At 46.2% G+C, this 22,528-nt stretch overlaps 1 protein-coding gene across 2 annotated transcripts in view; it reads right to left on the bottom strand.

Annotated features, from left to right (window-relative positions):
• kdm5a (lysine demethylase 5A) overlaps window positions 1-22,528 on the bottom strand; it is a 29,895-nt gene that overhangs the window by 1,729 nt on the left and 5,638 nt on the right. Inside the window, exons 9-28 of one of the 2 annotated variants that reach the window (XM_074697780.1) lie at window positions 21,603-21,722; window positions 21,298-21,456; window positions 12,491-12,672; window positions 12,160-12,322; window positions 11,948-12,067; window positions 11,667-11,861; window positions 11,392-11,573; window positions 11,179-11,303; window positions 9,844-9,994; window positions 9,440-9,560; window positions 9,153-9,329; window positions 8,886-9,064; window positions 8,629-8,767; window positions 8,035-8,214; window positions 7,330-7,890; window positions 7,080-7,238; window positions 6,497-6,625; window positions 6,264-6,411; window positions 5,950-6,170; window positions 2,021-2,497 (exon numbers count right to left, since the gene is read on the bottom strand). In XM_074697780.1, the coding sequence (XP_074553881.1) occupies window positions 2,021-2,497; window positions 5,950-6,170; window positions 6,264-6,411; window positions 6,497-6,625; window positions 7,080-7,238; window positions 7,330-7,890; window positions 8,035-8,214; window positions 8,629-8,767; window positions 8,886-9,064; window positions 9,153-9,329; window positions 9,440-9,560; window positions 9,844-9,994; window positions 11,179-11,303; window positions 11,392-11,573; window positions 11,667-11,861; window positions 11,948-12,067; window positions 12,160-12,322; window positions 12,491-12,672; window positions 21,298-21,456; window positions 21,603-21,722 (3,888 nt within the window). The remainder of the gene's footprint in view (window positions 1-2,020; window positions 2,498-5,949; window positions 6,171-6,263; window positions 6,412-6,496; window positions 6,626-7,079; window positions 7,239-7,329; window positions 7,891-8,034; window positions 8,215-8,628; window positions 8,768-8,885; window positions 9,065-9,152; window positions 9,330-9,439; window positions 9,561-9,843; window positions 9,995-11,178; window positions 11,304-11,391; window positions 11,574-11,666; window positions 11,862-11,947; window positions 12,068-12,159; window positions 12,323-12,490; window positions 12,673-21,297; window positions 21,457-21,602; window positions 21,723-22,528) is intronic. The other variant, XM_074697781.1, reaches the window with a different exon arrangement.

The raw sequence follows: 22,528 nt of genomic DNA, 5'->3' as shown, positions 1-22,528 counted from the left end.
CCTAAGCATATAGTTATGAAAAATGTGAAATAAAAGCATTAAAGATAAGATTTATGAGGTTGTTTCTTCTCATGTGTCCCACAGTTTATGTTTCCCTCTATTCCAGGTGCTCCTTTAGAAAAAGCTGCAAAAGGTGTTGGACCTCACCCAGCAGCCACTGGACCAGTGGAAGGATTAAACTTGGACAGGATGACATATTACGACAGAAACAAACTCCAAAATCTGTTTTTAATCTACCAAGACGTGTATGGTATGAGAAATCTGCAACAATGATGAGAGTAACTCAGTTTAAGTCTTGCTGTTCTTGGTGTCCCCAGTGGAAACATAAGAGCAGCTGATAGCCAATTGCTTCAAATGGTGAAATTGTGCCTCTACTCTACTCAGACCATCCATCAGATTAAATGTAAGAATGAAGACATGCTGAGTAAAAAAAAAAAAACTTTCATCATTTTATTATTTTTTCCTCAATTTAGCAACAATTTCAAACTTCTGAAATGTGTTCATTGCTCATATTCTGATAAAGAGGACATTGCTCAGGGGGAGAAAACTTTCAAGTTCCTTCATATCTTTATCATCATCACTCCTCCTCCTCCTCCTCTCACAGACCTGCAGGCCTACCAGTTACAGTACTCTGATTGGCTGCTTTGGGAACACACAGGGAAGAAGACTAGCCACTGGTTAACCTGTAGGAGTGTCTGCAGCGCTGTCCCTCCAAAGGACCACATCAGTGTGACCTGTTAATACGTTATGTTTAACTCTCTTTAAGGTGTTCCAGTGCTGTTATCAGCTGTTGATATTCAATAAAGTTCCATGATGTTCATTTAGAAAAGTGTTCGTTATTAACTCAAACAGAAAACATGTGTCATTGACCGGAAAACACCGGCTGCTGAGAGTTTGGACAACTTTGGGACCTGCTGCGATGAAAAAGAGAGCCAGAATTTACCGCTTCTGTCAGAGCGTCAGAGAGGAGGGTGGTGTGGCTGATGCATCATGACAGCGAGCAAAAACCAGGGTTCATTAGAAAACAGCGACTGAGTCCACATCAGGCCTCAGGAACCTGGTATGCCAACACCATTTACTGGATCGGCAGCGAATGCACACAGAGGGAATCTTTAGCTGATGAGCTTGATGTGTCTGTTCAGTAATTAAGATAAGCCCCATGAATTTATCCTAATCCCACATCATTCAATAAAAAAAGAAAAATAAATGTTATTAAAATATTTCAGTACGTTTTTAAAATTCAAAGTCTGTTGCCCAAAGTTTCCAGACAGATGTAAAGAAATATCTAGAGACACCATCTTTATCTTTGGATCAGTGTGAATATTCCCCATAAAAAAAGTCAAAAAAGAAAAATACAGTCCTCTCAGTGTAATATCTCAAAATATTTACGGATCATTCTGCAAGGGGAAAAAACATTAGAGGAAAATTAGAGGCACCTACACACTGTCTGATCAATTAGAAAACAAATTTAGTTCCTTATTTCCATCATTTTAACCAAACAAGACAAAAGGCTGAGTGTTTCTAGTTTATTAAAAACAAATGATCAGTTTTTGTTTATCTATTTCTGTAAAAATGTCAATTAAGTATTTTTTATGTACTACTTAGTGCTTTAGTTTTAAGATTTCTCATTTTTTTACAGGATATCTGAGAAAGCTTCAAACAGATGGATCAAATCTTAAATCATTTCTCATAGCAGAAATGAACCCAAATATCAATGGACTGTGCGGTGGGAATAATCCCATGAACCTGTGTTCACATGGTTTAAGATGAGCTTTAAGAAATGTAACTGATGCAAACCTTTGAGTTTCAAAGAGGTCTACAGTCTCAAAGTCGCCTCTGACCTCTGTTAGACTTTAACCTCCAGCTACCGTAAAGGATTTGGTCAATCATCTATGATTCTCTGCTTTGTGCCTCTCTCGCTACAAAAGGGCTCTTAAAAACATCTTTGTGGTGACTCTGGGACATGTGTTTGAGGGAAAAGACGAAACTCTCAGTGAGTCTCATTTCCTTAAGTGCTCACCTTATCTTTACAGGGCCTCTGGCAGTTCTTGGCTGCACACACAGCGTTTTCATCGTTGGAGTCCTCGGCGCCGGACCAGTCGTACTTGGAAGGAATGTCCAGAATCTTCTTTTCCTTCCTCTTCTCCAGACCCTCTCTGATGGCCTCTGCCTTTGCAGCTGCCTTCTCCTTCCTCTTCCTCTCCTTCTCCTCCTTGGCTAACCGCTTTGCCAGCTGTTTCATCTCACGGTTCTTGTCCAAGTTGAGTTTGAGTTTCTTCTTCTTGGGTTTTACACTGAGACCCAGTTCCAGACCGACCCTTTTCAGGTCTTTGGACTTGGCTGGTCGCATGTCGCCCATTGCAGAGGCTCCGCTTGCAGCTGCAGCAGCTGCCATCAGCATGTGATGGTGCTCGGCTCTTTCCAGCTTTCTCTTCCTCTTCTTCTCGGAGTCTTTGAGCTTTATCTTCAGAGGCTTCTCCATCAGAGAGTCATCAGGCTGTGGATCAAGATGGAAACATGAATCAGCGTAAAATCATACAACTTACTCATGACAGGAGAGTCGTTACTCTATTTGACCTTTGAATCAGATCAGAGATCCAGCTGGGCTATCAGTGTACATAGTGTATAGTCGCGTTTTCACCAAGCAGACTGGTTTGGTTCGTCTCAGTACGGCACGCATTTTGTGGCGTTTCCACTGACTTATCCCTGGACAGATTAGGGGTGGCGATATGACCCAAAATTTATATCAGGGTATTTTTCCTTCATATTGCGATAAAGGTATTACATCACGGTTTTCCAACATGTAAAAAAGTGAAGTCTTTTCAAAACATGATTCTGACTCTGTTCTGTGTTATAAGTGAACACATCCTACCTAGCAGGTGGAAAATGTCTAATACTGTGATATAAAAAGGCCTTTGCCCACAATGTGCTTTTGGAAGAGAAGCTCGTCCCATTTCAAGCTTAAAGTGCTCTGTACTGGTGAGCAAACTGGGTCTGAGGAAAGAAGAATACTTGCAGACAAAAATAACTTTTTGCAATTTATTTAAAAATGGTAAGGAACTTACTAATAACATTTTGGACCAAGCCTGTAAGGTTGTCTAATGAAGCGCTTAAGATTTCTGAGTTTTTATTCCTCTAAACACTGCTGCTGTAAAACAGAAGGCTGTGGCATGAGACGGAACATTTCACAGATGTGATTTTTCTGCGTTTATCATGTTTTTTCGACAACAAAGATACTTACGCAGAGATACTGACGGATTGTTGGCAGTGATTTTGACTGAAGAACAGAGGGCGACAGTTCGGACTCAGAGCCTGAACCACATCCACAAACACAAAAACTTTTGAGGCAGCTGCTCGGTCCACAGCTTTATCAATCCAAGGTCGGATTCCTGAATCATTTAATGCTGTTTTAAGATATTTATCATCATCACTCAAAAGGAGTAAAAGCAATAGCCTGGCCCAACAGAACAACATGATATGGCGCTGGACTGCGCTCAGGCTTCATCCTCAGATCAAGAGTCTATCAAAGACATTTTTCAGCTACATGTTTATTGAACAAAAAAGTAAAAAACAAACTTAAAGCAGACTAGCACAACGCTTGTTGTCCCTTTCCCATCAGCAGAAACACCTGCTGACATGACAGCAGCCACTCCGTCCGGACGCACCGGAACAGGCTGGCTATTTATGCCTAAACTCTGTCAAAACTCTGCAAAACTCATTTTTTTCGTTGGCACGTATTTTATTGATCACGAAAATAATCAAGAAATGTATTAGTTTAATGCTACAAAGCTATGAAGCTAGTTAGACGGTAAAACTCTGTAATTTAGCCGCACTATTGTTAAAGCCGCAGGGTTCAAAGCCTGTGAAAAATCTAGTGGCTCACAGTTCAAACCACAGTTTCAGTTTGTTTTAAATGTTTGTTTTGATGACTATCAAACTGATAGTTATCGAGCCAATAATGGGAAATTTTACGTCATTCCTATCGGTCCGATATTACGGCAGCTAGCCCAGAAAACGTGTATGTTTGTCAGCGTGGCGGTGCCCGCTCCCACTGTAAGACATGAACGGCCTGCAGTGAGTGATGCGTTAAAGCGGCATCGGCATGAATAAAAAACGCTTCCTGACTGTGAAAATGTAAGAGTTCCCCCTCATGTCAGAAAAGACTCGTTAACTCGGTCATATTGTTGTAGTTACAGACTTGAATTGGCATCCACAGTATTTTTTTTTACATATTACACATTAAAAATACAAGCATGTGAGCCGTGATTTTCCATCACACCCAAACTGCATCACAACACAGCCCAGCATGTTGACGCTTCAAAAAAGGAAAACATGGAGTCGACTGAGTCAGACTTCTTTAAAGTTTCTGAAGAAGACAGTTATTCCAGGAAAGTTCCATGAGGAGGAAAAGGGAGCAGCATCAATACTTCAAACCTAATCAGTCAGCTGAAACGTAACCGTCGCTTCGACTGAGTTTTGAAAGCATGAGGACACCCGGGCTGAAGATGCTAATAATGTAATGGGACTTAGACACTTTTGGAAAATCCAAGAAATTTGGAAATCTGATCCGCTCACAGCCATCATGATGCCTTCATACTGACGGTCAAAAACACAAACATCTGCACTGAACACAGAACTAACAGCAGAACTGTTATAGTATGAACGCCAGAGTCCATTTGTGACACGTACGTGGAGGTGAAAGAGGTGTATTATGAAAACGTGACATGTTTTTGTGATAAAGGTGTTTCCATTGCTTTTTTTGCGATAAACTTCTCTGAAAAAACACCTCATCAGAGCAAAAAAAACTACTTATCTTAATTTGAGAAGTTTTGCGAAATTTTGGCGTCTCCATTATTAATTTTTTATGACATTTAAGTTGCAGAAAAAATAAGTGAACCTTATTTACTGTAGTGAAAATATATTCATTTGAATCAAACCAGAAGCCAGAGCCCTTTAAGGATAGATAGATAGATAGATAGATAGATAGATAGATAGATAGATAGATAGATAGATAGATAGATAGATAGATAGATAGATAGATAGATAGATAGACAGACAGACAGACAGACAGACAGACAGACAGACAGACAGACAGACAGACAGACAGACAGACAGACAGACAGACAGACAGACAGACAGACAGACAGACAGACACACACACACACACACACACACACACACACACACACACACACACACACACACACACACACACACACACACACACACACACACACACACACACACACACATACATACATACATACATACATACATACATACATACATACATACATACATACATAGATAGATAGATAGATAGATAGATAGATAGATAGATAGATAGATAGATAGATAGATAGATAGATAGATAGATAGATATGAACTTCATTAATCCCTCAGGATCAGATTCCAGCAGCAGTTGAACCAAAGAACAGAACCAGCACACAAGTACAAAAAAAAATATATAGGATGCATAGAAGGCACTATACTGTACACAGTAGCTGCAGTTAAAATGGTATTTTGGTTTTGTTTATAGAATTCACGTCATGATCTCAGGTTAATATATAAATGTTTGAGAGTGTGTTTTATCGGTGATCGGTATCGGCCTGTAGAAGCTGAAAGTTATCGGTTATTGGTATCGGTTCAAGAAAAAAGTTATTGTGCATCCCTAATCAAAGAGCTACATGCTAATCACAGAGAGGACGAAATGCTGCATGTCTTCCATCTATGCTCTTTGTTTACTGTGTCGCGTTTTTTTCGTTGGATTTATTAGCGGGGTAAACTGTGTCGCGCTGCTACAGCGTCATGCTATTATTTGACAGCTGCGGCTTTTGCCATCCGGCTTACACGCCGCCTACCACGAGAGGGCACAGTTTGCTGTGGAAACACAAACCGTACTGAACCGAGCTGCAGTGCTTGGTGGAAACGCGGCTTAAGACTCCATACCTCCATGACCTGCAGGAATCTCTCCTCAGAGGGGGGGTGTGTAGCCTGCAGGATCCTCCAGATATGCTGGGTCTCATCCAAAGATACCTCCAGCAGGTCTCCCAGCATCATCAGGTCCTCCAGCTGGGCCTTAGCCTGCGAAGAAAGCTCCAGCACAGGTGGCTCCAGGCTGCGGGGGATGAGAGGAGTCTTCCTGGGCTGCTTCCTGGGAGTGCCCAGATCTGGGATGTAAATAAATAGAGTTGATGAAGAGGGACTGTTATGGAAGCAGTTTGAGTCACTAAATCGTAAAAGTAGTGGGTATACAGTCTCACTTTGCACACAGGACTTGGATGCTGAGGAGTAGGCATGTTCAGCGCAGAAGGAAGGCGTCGCAGTCGGCCACATGTGACTGACCACCTCCTCAGACTTGACAGGTATCTCTTCATCACAGAATAGGTAGGGCTTCACCTCACCTGGATCCTACACCAAAAAAATCCACACAGGAAGTGCTAAATACTCCTGCCTCAGCTGTTTCAACACCAGAAGTCCCTGCTGTCTGCTTTACCTTCATATCATAGCCATAAGTCTCCCTGATGTCCTCGTCTGAGTCCGTCTCCTCATCATCGTAGTCCACCGACTGGCGTGGAGACGTGGCTCTGCTGAAACCAGACTGCTGGAAAGTCTGGATGTGGCCCTGAGAGGAGAGAGAAACAAACACAAACAAACTGAGCTATGGAGATGTTCCTGTGTTTGTAACTCTTTCAAAGTAAAAACTTCTCCTGCATCAAAACAAACCAATCTGAGGCGGTTTCTGTACGCTGCGTCAGGATCACAAGATTATAAACACAGGTGTTGTACTTTTTAAAACATTTACAGAAAGTATTTATTGGAGGCTATTAATTAATTTTCTTTTCTAATCTTTAGGAAACAATGCAGCAGGCATCACATGTAACTCTTTTTTTACACCCTACAAAGTCAATGTTATGGTTTCATCTTAGAAGTGCTAACACAACAGCGCCCTCTGTTGGTGTTTTTTTTCATGTGTACACCAAAAGCCCAATCAGAAGTTGCTGGAAACTCACTGAGATCAGAACAAAGCTGGATCTCTGACCACAAACAGACCTTCACCTTAACCAGACCTTACATACCTGCAGGTCAGGGTTGGCTGCAGCTTTTTGCAGCTCAGCGTTGATGATCTTCTCTGTTTTCTCCCTGGCAGCCTGCTCCACCATGCGCTGGCTCAGCACCGACAGTTTGGCCAGAGCTGAGGACAGTTCCTCTGTAGCCAGAGCTTGACGTGCTCGGTCCTGGACAGGTAGTGAAACAGGTGTTAAGTATTTGTAGGCGTATTATGTTAATTAAGAGAAGGTTTGTAACCTGAGAGGCTTTGTTGATTACCTGCCAGCTCATCGCCCTCTCCGTCAAACACTGGAGCGCCTCTCCTTCAGGCAGACGCACTGGCAGCTTCTGCAGCGACACCAACAGGGACAGGATGGTCTCCAACCTTGGCCTTCTTGACCGCTGACACAGGGGACACAGGAACTTAGAGTCTTTGCTGTTAGTCTGCCAACCCACACCCACTTTCTTCTGGGATCCAGTCTTCGGCAGCGGCACACATGCTCCGTGGAACCAATCCTTACAGAGCTCGCACTGCAACATGAAGCCGCTGGCAGTCTTTCGGCACAGACAGAACTTGACCTCCTCTATGCGGTCGGCCATGGCCATTTTGGCAAGATTGGCAGCACGGAGTGAGTGGATAGCCTCAACTTCTTTCTGCTCTTTGGCTTTGAAGGCTGCTACAACAGTGGAAGGGTCTCGCACCTCCTCCAGGCTGTCCTCCAGGTCGCTCAACGTGTCGGGGTCAAGGCCTCCTCTCTCCTTCTCCATCAGCTCCTTGACACGTTTCCTTTTGCTCTTGCTGTTGCCGTAAACCCCGATGTCTATACGAGGGCTGAGGACCTGAGACAAAGGGTGGAGGAGATAATGAAAATGAATACGCATTGTTTTCATTCTGTAAGATACAACCCACAGAACACAGAGCAGTGTCTGCCATCAGAGCTAGAGTTCAAAGACTTTGATGAGGGACACTTCAAACCCTCCCACCTGCAGCAGAGTGTACGTGGAGTTCTTCTTGAGAAAGGTACGAGCAGTTCTTTCCCTCCAAGCTCGAGCTGCAGCCACCTGAGACTCCACCTGGGCTAGAGGATCAAGCCGAACAGGGATAGAGCGACCTCGGGCCAGAAGATTCTCAAGCTGCTCCAGGTAAGCATAGCTGCTGCCACTCTGTGTGAAGATATGTTAGACCATGCATTTGATCAGAATCAGAATCAAGTTTTAATGCCAAGTACATTTGCACATACAAGGAATTTAACTTAGTGTGTTGGTGCAATAGTTAACAAGAAAATAATACAGAATTACTTGCTGTTCACTCTGTAAAATACAATATAGAGAAAGTTAAGATATAGAATATAAAAACATACAAAAAATATAAAGAAAAATAAAATAAAAATAAAGAATAATTATAGAAAAACAAAAATAGTAATCATAATAATAATGAGAAACAGAAGCAAGGTGCAATGTGGAGCCGTGCAGTTTAGAGTTGAGTGGGTGTTAATTTGATTTAGGTCAAAGTTAGCAGACTCTCAGATGTTGGGCACTGTGAACATCTAAATGATACAAATGAAACACAAACAGTACCTGGATTGCTTCCACCTTTGAAGTCCACTCCTTGGCTTTCTGCAGGGCCTCTTGCAGAGCTAAAATATTTGGGAGGTACGCAGGAATGTTCCTAGCCTCCACCACAATGCTCTCCAAGGTCACCATGCTGTGTCTCGGCCTGAGTAAACACAGACGAGAAAGGAACAAGATAGGCATCAAAGAGGAGGATTTCTGCGATTAGAAACTGCTTTGAGCTTCCTCGTACATCTTAAAGAGTTTGTAAAGGTGTAACCGACCTGGCCTGCAGGGATGCGCGGGCCTTATCCTCCCATCTTTCTGAGACGGTTAAAATCTCCTGCAGTTCAGCCATGGCCTTCTCCACAGCGTGGTGAGGAGCGAGGCCCACCCCAGAGTCAATGAGCCTCTTCATCAGCTCCAGGGTGACTCTGTGAGGCTCAGCTAGAGTAACATGCACCTGGGACGTGACAAGGAAAGCAGAAGTTAAATGATGCTGGAGTTACGACCGCCCAGTTAAAAAAGATACTTTTATTTCATAGGCTCACCTCATCGAGCCAGCGCGCCTGCTGGAGCTCCTGCTTGAGACGAGGAAGCTGTGGAAGCTCTACATCCAGGCCGCTACCCAGGTCCAAGAGGGCCTGCAGCTTGGAGGAGTCAGGCGTCTCATCTGAGAGTGCCACCTGGGCTCGCTCATGGAAGTCCTCAACGTTCTCCAGTAACTCCTGAGTGGACATGCACGTTGGAGAAAAATGGAAGGAAGAAGTCAGGCAACAGAGAACCATACGAGGAGCTAAGATAAGAGATGCAATGAGAAATGAGTGTATGGACTCACCTTGACTTGTCTGGCTTGGCTGATAATGCAGGGCAGCCTGAAGAGCTGATCCACAAATGCTTTGAGTTCATCCACTGTTAGTTTGGTTCTGTTACGACTGCTCTCAGAGCGCAGACGGCTGCTGCAGGCAACAGAAAAAACAGAAGTGTGATGGTCTGTATTCAAACCTTAGCAGATACTTTGCTGACTTAGTAAAAAGAATAAACATGGGATTGAAATACTATGAAAAATACATTATTGGGTTAAATGAGAGACTTCTGATCTGAGGGTAGCAGGTATTAACAGTCAAAAAGTTTATGGTCAGACATATTCATTTGTATAAAATCTATTATAAAAAGGTAAATACACAGATTTTCTAAGTTATAATATGCAAATAAGTTTTGATGATAAAGTTATTCACAGACCTGTGCCTCTGTTTGCGACTGAGCAGCAGCTGAGCCACCGAGCTGCACGTCTCTGCCTCTTTGACCATCTCCCTCAGACGACGGAACAAAGCTTTCTCCGGATACTTCCTGTCCTCTGCATCCTCCAGCAAAACCTTGAGCTCAATGAGGTCTAAGAGGAGCACAACACAATCATGCAAGGCACAAAAATACACTCAAAGTTTGGCCTGGGTGATATATCTATTAATTCAAACTTTTCTTTGTGGACAATTTAAAAAATGACAAGTTGCAATTTGTCTCCCACGCTATTGCGTACCTTTTGTACCGCATCAAGCGCTGACTCCATGTGTGTGCAGCGTGATTTAGCAGTTCACTGACCAAACAACAGAAACTAGAATGTCATAAAAATGTTCTTGTGCATCTTTGACACCCAGCACCTTGACAGACACATGTTCCTCAAGGTCCGTTTTCACACCGCAAAGAGTTTGATATAAACTAAACTTCTTATCAGTAAGGGTTCAAATGCCTGCCCTTAAATACTCTGTTTTCTGTCACTTTTCAGGAGTTTGATTAAGATCTTTGAAACATTTATGAAGCCAGGACCCTTTAGGTTCACCTGCGGATTGTTACGGATGTGATTAGCACGCATAAAACCTGCTGCTCTTCAAAGACAATACTCTGATCATTTTGAGATTTGGATGGTGAAGAAACATACATCAGCAGATCATGATTTGTGAAAATAGACTGCGGGGTGGGAGACAGGATGATGATGAGCGATCAACCAGAGCAGCGTGCTGGTTGGACAAACATGAGTCCCGTCTTTTTCTGTAACTCCCTCTGTTCCACCAACTGAATCCTCTGTTTATCATAAATCCATCCGCTGATGAGCAGAGCAATATAACGTACCAACAACGAGGAAAGCTCTGACAAGCAGGGGCGGGTCCAGACTTTTTAGACTGGGGTGCCCCGACCAGGGCTCTGACTTATTCAGGGAGACAGGGATTTTGTGATCCCACACTAGAATAAATAGCATTTATTTTTGCTCATTTGTTTGTATAAAAATTACAGGATTGACAGGATACAGCTTTAACAAAAAAAAATAAAAGTAGACTGAAACAAAGTGTTTTTTTAAAAAGACCTTTAAAAGTAGAATATAACTGAACAGACAACATTGGGTTTGAGTTATCTCTGTCTTTTGTACTTATTGTTTTCTTAAAAGGTGGAGAAAAAAAATGTCATAAAAATTGATTTTTTTCTTGTGAAAAAGTCAGGGATTTCATTTTTTTGCCCATATCGCCCACCCCAACTCAAAGCTTATCCAACATGTTTAGTTTAAAAGTTTGAAAGTTTAAAAACCTTTTTTGTTTTTCTGGTCAGCAGCCAACGCCTCTGTGACCCTCTTTGACCACGTGTCATATGACTGAGCACGTGTCTTCACCCCGTGCAGCATGGAGGGAAATTCCTCCAGATCATAGCGATACCTGAAACATAATGTGCAGATATTAAGTGAGAAGATGGTTCCTGATGTCATGTTTATTTGTGTTAAGGTAAAGCTGAGAGTTCTCTTACCGCAGACATTTGTTGCCGTGGGAACAGTCACAGAGATCTTTAGCGTGATGGAGACACACCAGCCGATCGGGGCTGCAGGAGCAGGTCAGAGCAGACAGGAAGCAAGTGGTCTTGCATTTGTGACACTGACGCTCATCGTCAGGTAAGAGTTCAAACACCTCCTGCTCTGAGGACAGCACCCCCTGTGGACACATGGGGAAAAGAACCAGTGATGCTTTCTCTGGGTTTAAGGTAAGACATGAAGCTAGATCTTTGGAAAGGATGCAAACATTTACCAGTTCTTGGACAGCTTGTCTGAGTTTGGTCTCCTCCTCCACCATGTCTCCCATTTCCTTGAAGACAGCAGCAGCCAGTTCCACGTCAAGACTTTCAGGATCAGCAGCCATCTTACACAGCAGCTCCTCATGGGAGAAAACACAGTAACGATGCAGGCGTCTGTAATGGGCCACACACTGACGCCCCATGGGTAACTGAGAGGGTGCAAAGAAAAGGATGAGCAGTCATGTAAAAGAGGAAGATTTCTCATGATTTGAAAAATAATTTGCTTTGAACTCACCCAGTCGGCTGTGCAGAAGTTCACCGCCTCTGCAAAGTTATAGCCCTGGTTAAAACCACTGTGGTAAGCCCTGGGGAAGGTCACTACAAACTCTCCGGCACACTGGTTGGTCCTGTACACCTGAGGGGGGAAAGATGCACATACATGTGATTACTAACCAACAGTCATATCAAGTATCAACCACACCACACATCGGAGCTTAGATTACTCACAGGGACACCGTGCTCCATAAGGATATTAGGATTCATGATGGTGACCAGCTGATGGAGGAGGTCTGGCTGGGAGTCAAACAGCTCGGGGGCCAACTTTTTCATTACAGCTTCCAGCTGCTCTGCTGCAGAGGCCGGCACACCGTACCAAGTCTTGGGTTCACCCCTAAAGAACAGAAGAATTGTTATAAAATACACTTGACTGGTGCAGATGGGTATCAGGATCAGCCTCTATCAGAGATTACTCATAAGTTTATTTCTCCTTGCCAAATGTCTACAGTGTGTTTGAATGTCTTTAGTGAGAACATGAAAATAAAGTCCTGTGAATTCTTACCAGTGCAGGAAGTTGATGGAGTAGCTCCAGTGGTCCTCGATGTGCCAGCAGAATGAGGAGAAACACATGCCCACATAGAGCCAGGGTACCTTCATACCAGAGATGTCCACATTGATGTGAGTGAGCACCGACTGCTCCAACACAGGCATGTTGTTCAGGTTCCAGCCTGAGTTTGTATACTCCTTTGGAGAGAATAACAGAGGAAAACATCATTTTATTCATTTAACAGCTCTGGGTAATAAAAACAGGTTTACAGTCTTAAAATGAAATCCAAAACTTTTTTTCTTTGACTGTGACCTGCCAGGGGACTGCAGATGTAAATTAGAAAGGTGTATTTCCTTGCAGAAAATGGGTTGAAATGCTGACACCAAATACAGAGATGCAAAACTGTGAAATTAAATGCACAACAGCATTGCATGACAGCTGAAAATGCACAACATGTAAAATAAAAATTGCATAAAGTTGTGAGACAAAGCAAAGTATGAAAAAATGTGAAATAATATTGTACAGAGCTGCAAAAACATTTGCCTTTCCACCTGAAATACAGAAAATGCAATAAAACAGCACCCTGTACTACTTCCTGTTTGTTGTGACGGTAGGAGAGTGGTGTAATAAAAATATAACCAATCAACAGAAACCTGCAGTACATAAGTACTGTTTTTATATACAAGCAATTAAAATCTGCTTTTAGAGAGCCAGTGTGTGTGTGTGTGTGTGTGTGTGTGTGTGTGTGTGTGTGTGTGTTCGCCTTTCTTGTTTTGCAACAAAGTGAAGAGATGCAGCACGACGGGCAGAATTTGTAAGCCGTAAGAACCGCGGTTTTTGCGCAAAAACCTTGATGGCTGTGAAAAATATGAACACAGTGTGGGTAGCGCAAGACTCTGAGGAACACGAAACGGAAAGTTACGAATGTAACTATGGTTCTATGAATCCCGAATGACCGCCAGAGGCGGTGCTTAAAGCACTGAATATTCCCCTTCGCGCATGCGCAGTGCGAGTACGTATACCAACATTGTCACCTGTGACCCCTGGATGACCCCGCAGAAGCTATATCTCCCGGCGTCAATCCAGGGCACTTCCCTACAGAATCTTCTCGCAAGCAACGAGGATTCTGAGTGACAGAGAACTCTGGCGGTCATTCGGGATTCATAGAACCATAGTTACATTCGTAACTTTCCGTTCTATTTCATCCCTGCTGACCGCCAGAGGCGGTGCTTAAAGCACTGAATGACTTATACCAAAAAAGTCACGAGGAATCCAACTTACCACCCATCAAAGAGAATGGCCAGAGGACTCCGGATGAAGGACCACAGCCAATGGATGGGGTGTGGCCACATTCACTCTGTAGAACCTGGAGAAAGTGCCCGGAGAAGCCCATGAGGCTGCAGCACAAATGTCCTCCAGGGGCACTCCCTTCAGGGCAGCCCATGACGTAGCCACACTCCTGGTAGAGTGGCACCTCACGCCAGGCGGAAGGGGACACCCACTCGCCCGATACGCATGGACAATGACGTCGACAACCCAGTGGGACAAGCGCTGTTTGGAGACAGCACAACCCCTGCCAGACCCACCGTAACAGACAAAAAGCTGATCAGACCTCCGAAGACCTGCAGTGGCTGCAGTGTAGACCTTCAGAGCCCGCACCGGACACAACAGTTCGGGCTCATCCTCTGTCTCCCCAGAGGGTGGGTCAAACCGCGCCAGCCGAATAGGTTGGTTGAGGTGAGCACGGGACAGCACCTTGGGAAGAAAAGCTGCATTTGGCCACAGGATGACTCCTGAACCATCTGAACTCCACCTCAAGCATGAGCCACTGACTGACAGAGCATGCAGCTCACTGACACGCTTTGCAGAGGAAATGGCCAGAAGGAACGCAGTCTTAAGTGATAACCACTTCAGCCCTGCTTGTGCCAAGGGCTCAAACGGGGGCCGCCGTAGGGCCCCTAGCACCAGGGGAAGATCCCACGGTGGGGCCCTCATGGACCTAGGGGGATGCAGCCTCTGAGCCCCCTTCAAAAACAGGGACACCAGCCTATGACCACCAATTGTGACGTCGTCAACTCTAATGTGTCGACACGATATCGCTGCCACATAAACCCTCAAGGTTGAAGGAGATCGGCCTGCATCCAGAAGGAACTGGAGGAAGTCCAAAATAGTTGGCACAGAACAGCTCGCAGGGTCCACACCCCTACCAGTACACCAAGTGGAAAACAACTTCCATCTGTTCTCATACTGTAGTCGAGTAGATGGTGCCCTTGCATTCTGTATAGTATACTGAACAGAGTCTGCACAGGCACTCAACAGCGCCTCGGGCCCTCCAGCGGCCAAACGCACAATCGGAGCCGGTGTGGATCGGGGTGCCAGATCTGCCCTGCCATTTGGGACAGGAGATCGAACCTGTCTGGAAGGCGCCACTGTGTGTTGCGACACAGACTGTGCAACAGTGGGAACCAACTCCTCCCGGGCCAAAAGGGAGCTATGAGCAAGACCCTGTGGCCCTCCTGGAGGACCCTCTGGAGCACATGCCGAATCAGGGGCATAGGAGGAAAAGCATACAGAAGGCCGTCCGGCCATGGATGAGCCAGCGCATCCTGGCCCAGTGGGCTGGTTGTCTCCGCCAAGGAGAACCACAGAGGACAGTGGGTTGACGCCTCTGAAGCGAAGAGGTCCACCTCTGCCCTGCCGAAGAGGCCCCAGATAGTGCTCACCACCTCCGGGTGAAGGCGCCACTCCCCTGATGGAGGCTTCTGACGGGAGAGGAAGTCTGCCAAGCGGTTCTGCTCCCCCGGCAGATGCATCGCCCGCAGGCTGACAAGGCGGGGGGCTGCCCATGTGAGGAGTTCCCTCGTCACTGCCAGCAGCTGTGCAGACCTGGTGCCCCCCTGATGGTTGATGTGATAAACCACTGATGTGTTGTCTGACCGCACAAGGACATGCTTGTCCCTCAGGTGCGGCAGGAAGTGCCTGAGAGCCAGGTGGACAGCACGAAGCTCCAGCACATTGATGTGCGCCCCCTGGTCCTCCAACGGCCACCGCCCACGGGCTGTCCTGCCCTGCCACACTGCACCCCATCCCAAGGGACATGCATCTGTAGTAACTGTCTCCCTGCGAGACGGAACAGAGCCCATCGGGACGCCTCTGAGCATGTATGCCCTGTCCCTCCACGGAGCCAAGGCGTGAAGACACTGCCGTGAGACCCTTAGCTTCCTGCACCTGTGCCGCTTGGCATCCAAGCGAAAGCCGTTCAGCCATCGCTGCAATGGGCGCAGTGACAGCAACCCCAGAGGAACTATCCCTGAAATGGATGTTAGTTTGCCTAAGAGACGAAGGAAAGACACATAGGCCAGCCAGCGACCCTCTCGGATTAGGGCAAGATGGCGGAAAATATCGTCCACGCGCCGGGTGGATGGCCTCGCTGTCATGGCAACACTGTCCAGAGAAACACCAATGAAAGTTATGGCCTGGGATGGCACCAGGCAACTCTTCTCCACATTCACCTTCAGTCCGAGCTGAGCCACGTGGGACAGGAGAAGCTCTGTGTCCTGGGACACCTGGGCCCTGGAGGGAGCGCAGACCAGCCAATCGTCTAGATATGGAAGAACCTTCAAGCCTCGAGCCTGTAGAGGTGCAAGAGCTGCTGCCATACACCTGGTGAAAACCCTTGGGGAGAGAGAGAGCCCGAAGGGCAGCACCCTGAACTGCCAGTGGCAGCCTCGGTAGGCAAAGCGAAGAAACCTCCTGTGTGCCCAAGCGATTGGGATGTGGAAGTAAGCATCCTTGAGGTCGATGGACGTGAACCAGTCCCCCTGTGCCACAGTGTGCAGGACATCCGCCGTGGTCAACATGTGGAACGGCATGACCTTCAGAAAGCTGTTTAGCGCTCTGAGGTCCAGGATCGGGCGGAATCCAGTCGGCTTTGCCACCAGAAAATACGTCGAATAGAACCCTCCGGAGCATGCCAGAGGGTCCACTGGCTCGATGGCACCCTTGGCCAGGAGGGCAGCCAACTCCTGGTCCAAAGCGAGAGCCTTTGCCGGGTCGCTGATGGAGGTTATTACGACCGGACGAGATGTGGGGGGCCGGCGGCGGAACTGAAGCCTGTATCCATGGGTCAGGGTGGCGACCACCCACGGATCCAGAGAGCGAGCAGCCCACTGTTGGAGCTGCCGATGTGAAAAACATCCGACCGCCGGCCCCAAGGCCTCAATCTCTGGCCCCCCGGCCCCTTGGGGCCCTAGAGGGGGGGCGGATCGGCCCTGGAGCACGAAACTGCCTGGGCTGCAAGTGGGCAAAATCCAAAAAGTCCCGGCTTGGTCCCTGGGTGGGACGCTGAACCCGAGAACGACTGGCGGAGTGGCCTGTCTGTGGCGCGCGGGAGCGAAAGACAGCCGAGGGACCCCTAGACCGGCTGACTGGGGGCCTAACAGGAGGAGGCATCCGCCTAAGACCCGCAAGCTGTTGCCTGGTCTGCCCGGCCTGGACAGTCCGCTCCAGAGCTTCCTGGGCTGCAGGACCAAACACCTGCCCTGGTTCCACCGGCAGGCTGCGCAGCATTCTCCTGGCCGCCTCTGTCAAGTTAGATTGTGACAGCCAAACCTGACGCCGAGCCTGAACCAGAATAGACATTAGTCGTCCAAGCTCCCTGGAAATCAAGCCAAACGCTTCCAGCGAGGCATCACAAAAGGTGTGAGCATCAGCAGTCACACTACTGTCCTGCAGTGAGGCTGAAAGGGCCAACATCAGGTGAGACAGTGAATTCCCCATGCGTGCAGCACGTGCCCCCACATCATAAGCCCTAGTGATGAGGTCATCTGTGATCCGACACTGGGCTCTAGGGCACCTGGCATCTCTACGCAGAGCCTCGTCTGGGGCCACAATGAGCGAAGAGATAGCGGGCTCAACAGCTGGCATGCAATCCAGACCGGCCACTGCTGCATCATGCATGGCCGCCAGGGTCCGCCCGTCTGCAGAGAGTCGGGAGCAGGCCTTACTATCCCTCCAACAGGTCTGCAACTCCTTCAGATAATCCACAGAGTGGGGAATAGCGAAGGCAGTAGAGGCCGGCCTGCGCCTGAAGAAGGCACTTGCAGGTGCTGCTTCTGCCTGCTGTGGAACCGGTGTGTTCAACCGCTCAAGAGCAAGGCGCATCACAGCACGCATGGAACCGTCCCCCATTTCAGACCCTGAAGTCTGAGCTGAGGAGCGGGAGCCTTGCTCTGATGGTGGGGATGTCTCACCCCCTGGAACTGCCCCGTACTCACAAAAGTGGCTAGCGGAAGCTGCCAGGGAGAGTGTATCCTCTTCAGGCAAAAGTGCTGGCATTGGAGGGGAGAGTGCCACATCAGCCACCAAGGGGGCATCAGGCTGGCGTTCAGCAAGCAAAGACCTCATCTGGGCCAGCTCAGCAGATAGCCGCTCCACCTCAGCTGACATCCTGCCATGGCCAGATCTCGCCCTCTTTTTAGAGGAGGCGGTTGCCGCGGTCTCTGCACGCCGCTTGGAGCGTGTCCGACAGGCCGACGGTGGCTGGCCCGAAGGAGGGAGGCCTGCATCAGCTGCCGGGCCTTCCACCCCTGCCAACCTGGCAGCCCTAACTGCTCGAGGTAGGTAGCTGCAGTCCATACAGGGATCGCCCGAGAGCGCCTCTCGCAGATGTTCAGGGCCCAGGCATGTGGGGCACAGGTCGTGGCCATCTTCTGGCGGTAACGAAAGCCCACAGGAAGTACACAGATGGGAGCCATCCATTGTCTGATATGCCGGGGCAGGGAGCGCTCACGCTACCTGTACCAGTAGAGGCCAAAAAGGAAACAAAAAAACAACCCCAAGGTGGCAGGGGCTCACAGCACTAACTCTGACCAAACAACGAAGGAACCATATGCTGGGGGGAGGGAGCGCATACGCTGCCTGTACCAGCAGAGGCCACAAATGCAAACAAAAGCTAATCGCTGCACCGCGGGGGATCAATAAGGGGTCAACCACAGCGCTAACGCCAGTCTAACCCGCAGAAACCACGTGCCGGGGGGAGGGAGCGCGTACGCTGCCTGTACCAGCAGAGGCCAAAAAGCAAACCAAAGATAATCGCTGCACTAAAGGAGATCAATAAAAAGGCAACCACAGCGCTAACGCTACGGTCTTAACGTGAAGGAACCGTATGCCGGGGGGAGGGAGCGCGCACGCTGCCTGCACCAGCAGAGGCCTTAAATACAAACAAAAAAGAAAAACCACTACATCGTGGTCCCTAATCAGAGAGGGTTTATTAATAACACAAGATAGTAGCAGCTAACTCCCGTTAAGCAAACAAAGGAATCCTATTCTGCTGTGGACGGCACGCTACCACTGGACCACTACAACAAAAGTCAGAAAACGCCTGACTCTCAACAGGTGAAGCTCACCAAAACCAAAAACAACCCACGCCGGGCACCAGGCACGATAACGCGACCCGTCAGTGAACACAAAGAGGCTATCAGGTAAGCTAATCGTCGAGGTGAGGCGGCGCGAACGCGGCCGAGACCGACGACGCTAATAGTAAGGCAAATCTGCCGAAAGCAGAGGGAAAAATACTCACCTCATCCAGAGTGCATCTGAAAAACACATCCAACCATATGCCGGGGTGAGGCAGCGTGGCTGCAGCCTTCGCCAACAGAGGTCGATGATACACAGGCGAAGCTACCACAAAACACACTTCACCGTCGCAGCTCCTGGAGGACGAACGTTGTTCGCTGCTCCGACACACAAAGGTCACGGAGCTACCAGCAACGGAGTATAAGGTAGCCACTTTACTGAAGCTTTTACACAGCGCTCAAGCAAACTGCGCTCGAGAAGAAAAAAAGGGAAGTGCCCTGGATTGACGCCGGGAGATATAGCTTCTGCGGGGTCATCCAGGGGTCACAGGTGACAATGTTGGTATACGTACTCGCACTGCGCATGCGCGAAGGGGAATATTCAGTGCTTTAAGCACCGCCTCTGGCGGTCAGCAGGGATGAAATAGAAATGTGTATTTTCTGCACGTACTGTGAAAAGTGACTGAGTTACAGGGAGTTACAAACGGGGTAGAGACGAGAATCATGTGCAGACTGCAGACTTCTCCCTGTCTGCCAGATGGACAAATCCCCCTGTAATCCTGTCGGTCAGAAGCTCTCTGAGGGAAAAACTGTCCATCCATTGAGTTAAAAACGGGGTTTGTTTGAAAGAGGAGGGCTGTAGCTATGTTTTGATGTATAAAGCATGTGTGTAAAATGAAATATGAGGACGATATGAGCGTTTCAGAAGAAAAATTCAGGCAGAATCATTGAGTGCTGCGCGCTCTAACTGGTCACCTAACACGCTGTACTAGCCTAAAACGGCTGTAATCCTAGTGTTGCTGGTTTAAGCAACACTAGGATTGCAGCCTCTACCTTGGATGGACAGTTTCTTTAGCTTTCTGCTATCTTCAGCAGTTATTGAGATATGACGGTTAAGTCATATCTCAATAACTGTTGAAGATAGCAGAAAGCCAAAGACATATAAAATGGCGGAGAGATGTGGGAACATTTTAAAACAAGAATGAAGTCTGTAGGTTAAAGTATGGGGAAGCTGTAGAGTCTCAAAGTTGAAGCAGTTTTACACAGAGCTCCCAAGTGAGGAGATGCTGCATGACGTGCAGTATTTGTAAGCTGTAAAGCTGTTGTGCAAAATCCTTGATGGCTGTGAAAAATGTAAAAACACTGTGGGGAGCGCATTTTCACGGAGCTCCCATTGTTTTCAGTACAGAAATTTATGGTAGAAAATATTTTTTTTGTAAATATATTACAGTGACAGTTAAAAATACAAGCAAGGTTCTCCTGCACATTCTGCATATTGTGATTTTTTCTAGGGATGCACGATATTATCGGCACAATATCGGTATGGGCAGATAAAAGCTTAAAAACACGTTTATCGGTATCGGCAGATATGAAAATTTCTGCCGATATGCACAGCCAATAAACTGCTATTCAGTTAGGATTATTATTATTTTCCATCAGAAAAATAAGCTCCTTAATTAAATGTAGCACTTCATGTATTTGCACTGCAGAGCTCTGTGTCTGTCACCAGGTTGTTACAGTAGCTCTAAAATAATCAAATGCAACTTGGTTATGTTTAAAAATGCATTGTTCATTTAAAGTTCATGTGATCTAAAGAAATTATTTTTCTGTATTTCAATACTGAATGTCTTGAGTTTGAAAAAATAATACATTTCTTATTTATGGTAAAATCAAATGTTTTTTGTCTTGTTTTATTTGTGTTTCTTAAACAAATAAGACCGTCACAATAAGAGTAACATATAAATTCCAGTACAGGATAGACTTAGCTTTCTTTACAGTGAAAAAAACAAACAAACTTGTGATTATCGGTATCGGCCAAAAAAGGTTTCCATATATCGGCAAATCGGATATCGGCAAAAATCCAATATCGTGCATCCCTAATTTTTTCTGTAAAAATCTGTGCAAATTTTAAGGCTGTGAAAGCTGCCAAAAAGTGTATGGAAAAATCAGAAGATAATAATAATAATCATTATTATTATTATTATTATTATGTTGAAATGCTGACACAGTATTTTAACATATTGTTATCTGACTTCATTATCATTATTATTATTGTTATCTGGCTTTATTATTATTATTATTATTATTATTAACTCAGATAACAATATGTTGAAATACTGTCAGCATTTCAACATAGTTAGCTTAAGCTAACTCTAGTACAATGCATCAAATAGTGACATTTTATGTTAAATATAGTATATGCTCCATGTATAAATAAATCAAATAAAATCAGATCATCCTTCTAACCTCTTCATCTCCAAGCAGCCTCCTTTTATAGTCCCTGACAGGAAATCCGCTGCCCACTTCTTTAGAGCTGATGTCGGCTCCGTACTCCACGATGACATCCTCCTCGATGCTGCTGACCAGCCGCCAGAACTCTTTCTCCACCAGCTCTGTGGGGACCATCTGGACGCAAGAGGCAGGAGGCAGGGATATTAAAACCTTAAAAAGCACCACTTATGATGACCTGTGACTAACTAATCACAGTATGGAACAGGCAGATGGTTGATAAGACTGTTTTCACTTTTAAGCTGGGAGATGATTTTACGTACGTGAACCGGCATGTTAAAATAATCAGACTTGAAGTGGTCAGCCATTTCTCCGAAGCTCTGCAGAGTGTATTCTCTCACTGCCTGCTCAAAGCCGAATGCCTCTCTGGGCTTACTGCACTCCTGTGAAACAGAAATACAAACAGTATATCTATACATATATATCTATACATCTATATATCCTCATCATCATCATCATCTTTATTGAGAAGACTCGAAGTCAATTTAAACAAAAAAGAGAAAAAAGACAGACACAACAAGAATATCATAAAAGACAGCTGTACCAGTGCTTCCACAGAGCTGACTGGTAACATACAGAACTGACAGTACGATTGACCAAAGTCCGGACCAATGAGTTTTCACAGTCATTGCGTCCACACAGTAATCTGTACATTAGGTGTCTCATAAGAGCACTGAATGAGTTTACATGAGCTTGACAGAACAGCAGGCTGGCACTGCTGGGTCACCGCTTTTTTAACAGAATCCTAAAGGCATCGTTATAGGCAACTTTGAGTTTTTGCAAAGAGCTCTTTTTATATTGACACCACAGTGGAGCTGTATACAACGGTGTGCAAAATGTCCTGAACAGATTAATTTTTACATTATCCGAGCACATGTGGAATTTGCTGACCAAAGTATTGGCCTGAGCATCCAGTATCCAGCACTGGCGAACAATATCATCATCATCACAGAGCCGGTCTGTTATGAAGTGACCTAAGTACTTCATTTTTCCACAGACACTCGGCTTTTTTCCAGACAAATAGAAGTCTGGAAAGCAAAGGTCTTTGTCCCCTTTACATCTGCAGATGAGAACCACACTCTTTTTAGCATTATAACGGACATCAAATTTGAGACCATAATCAGAGCAGACATTTAGCAGCTCCTGAAAGCCAGCGCTGCTTGGGGAGATAATGGCCAGGTCATCAGCA

Source organism: Halichoeres trimaculatus, unplaced genomic scaffold (genome assembly GCF_033239565.1).
Source record: "Halichoeres trimaculatus isolate MK-OKI-2021-1 unplaced genomic scaffold, fHalTri1.1 fHalTri1_scaffold_21, whole genome shotgun sequence".
NCBI classification, from domain to species: Eukaryota; Metazoa; Chordata; class Actinopteri; order Labriformes; family Labridae; genus Halichoeres; species Halichoeres trimaculatus.
This window is presented reverse-complemented; position numbering and strand designations above follow the sequence as displayed.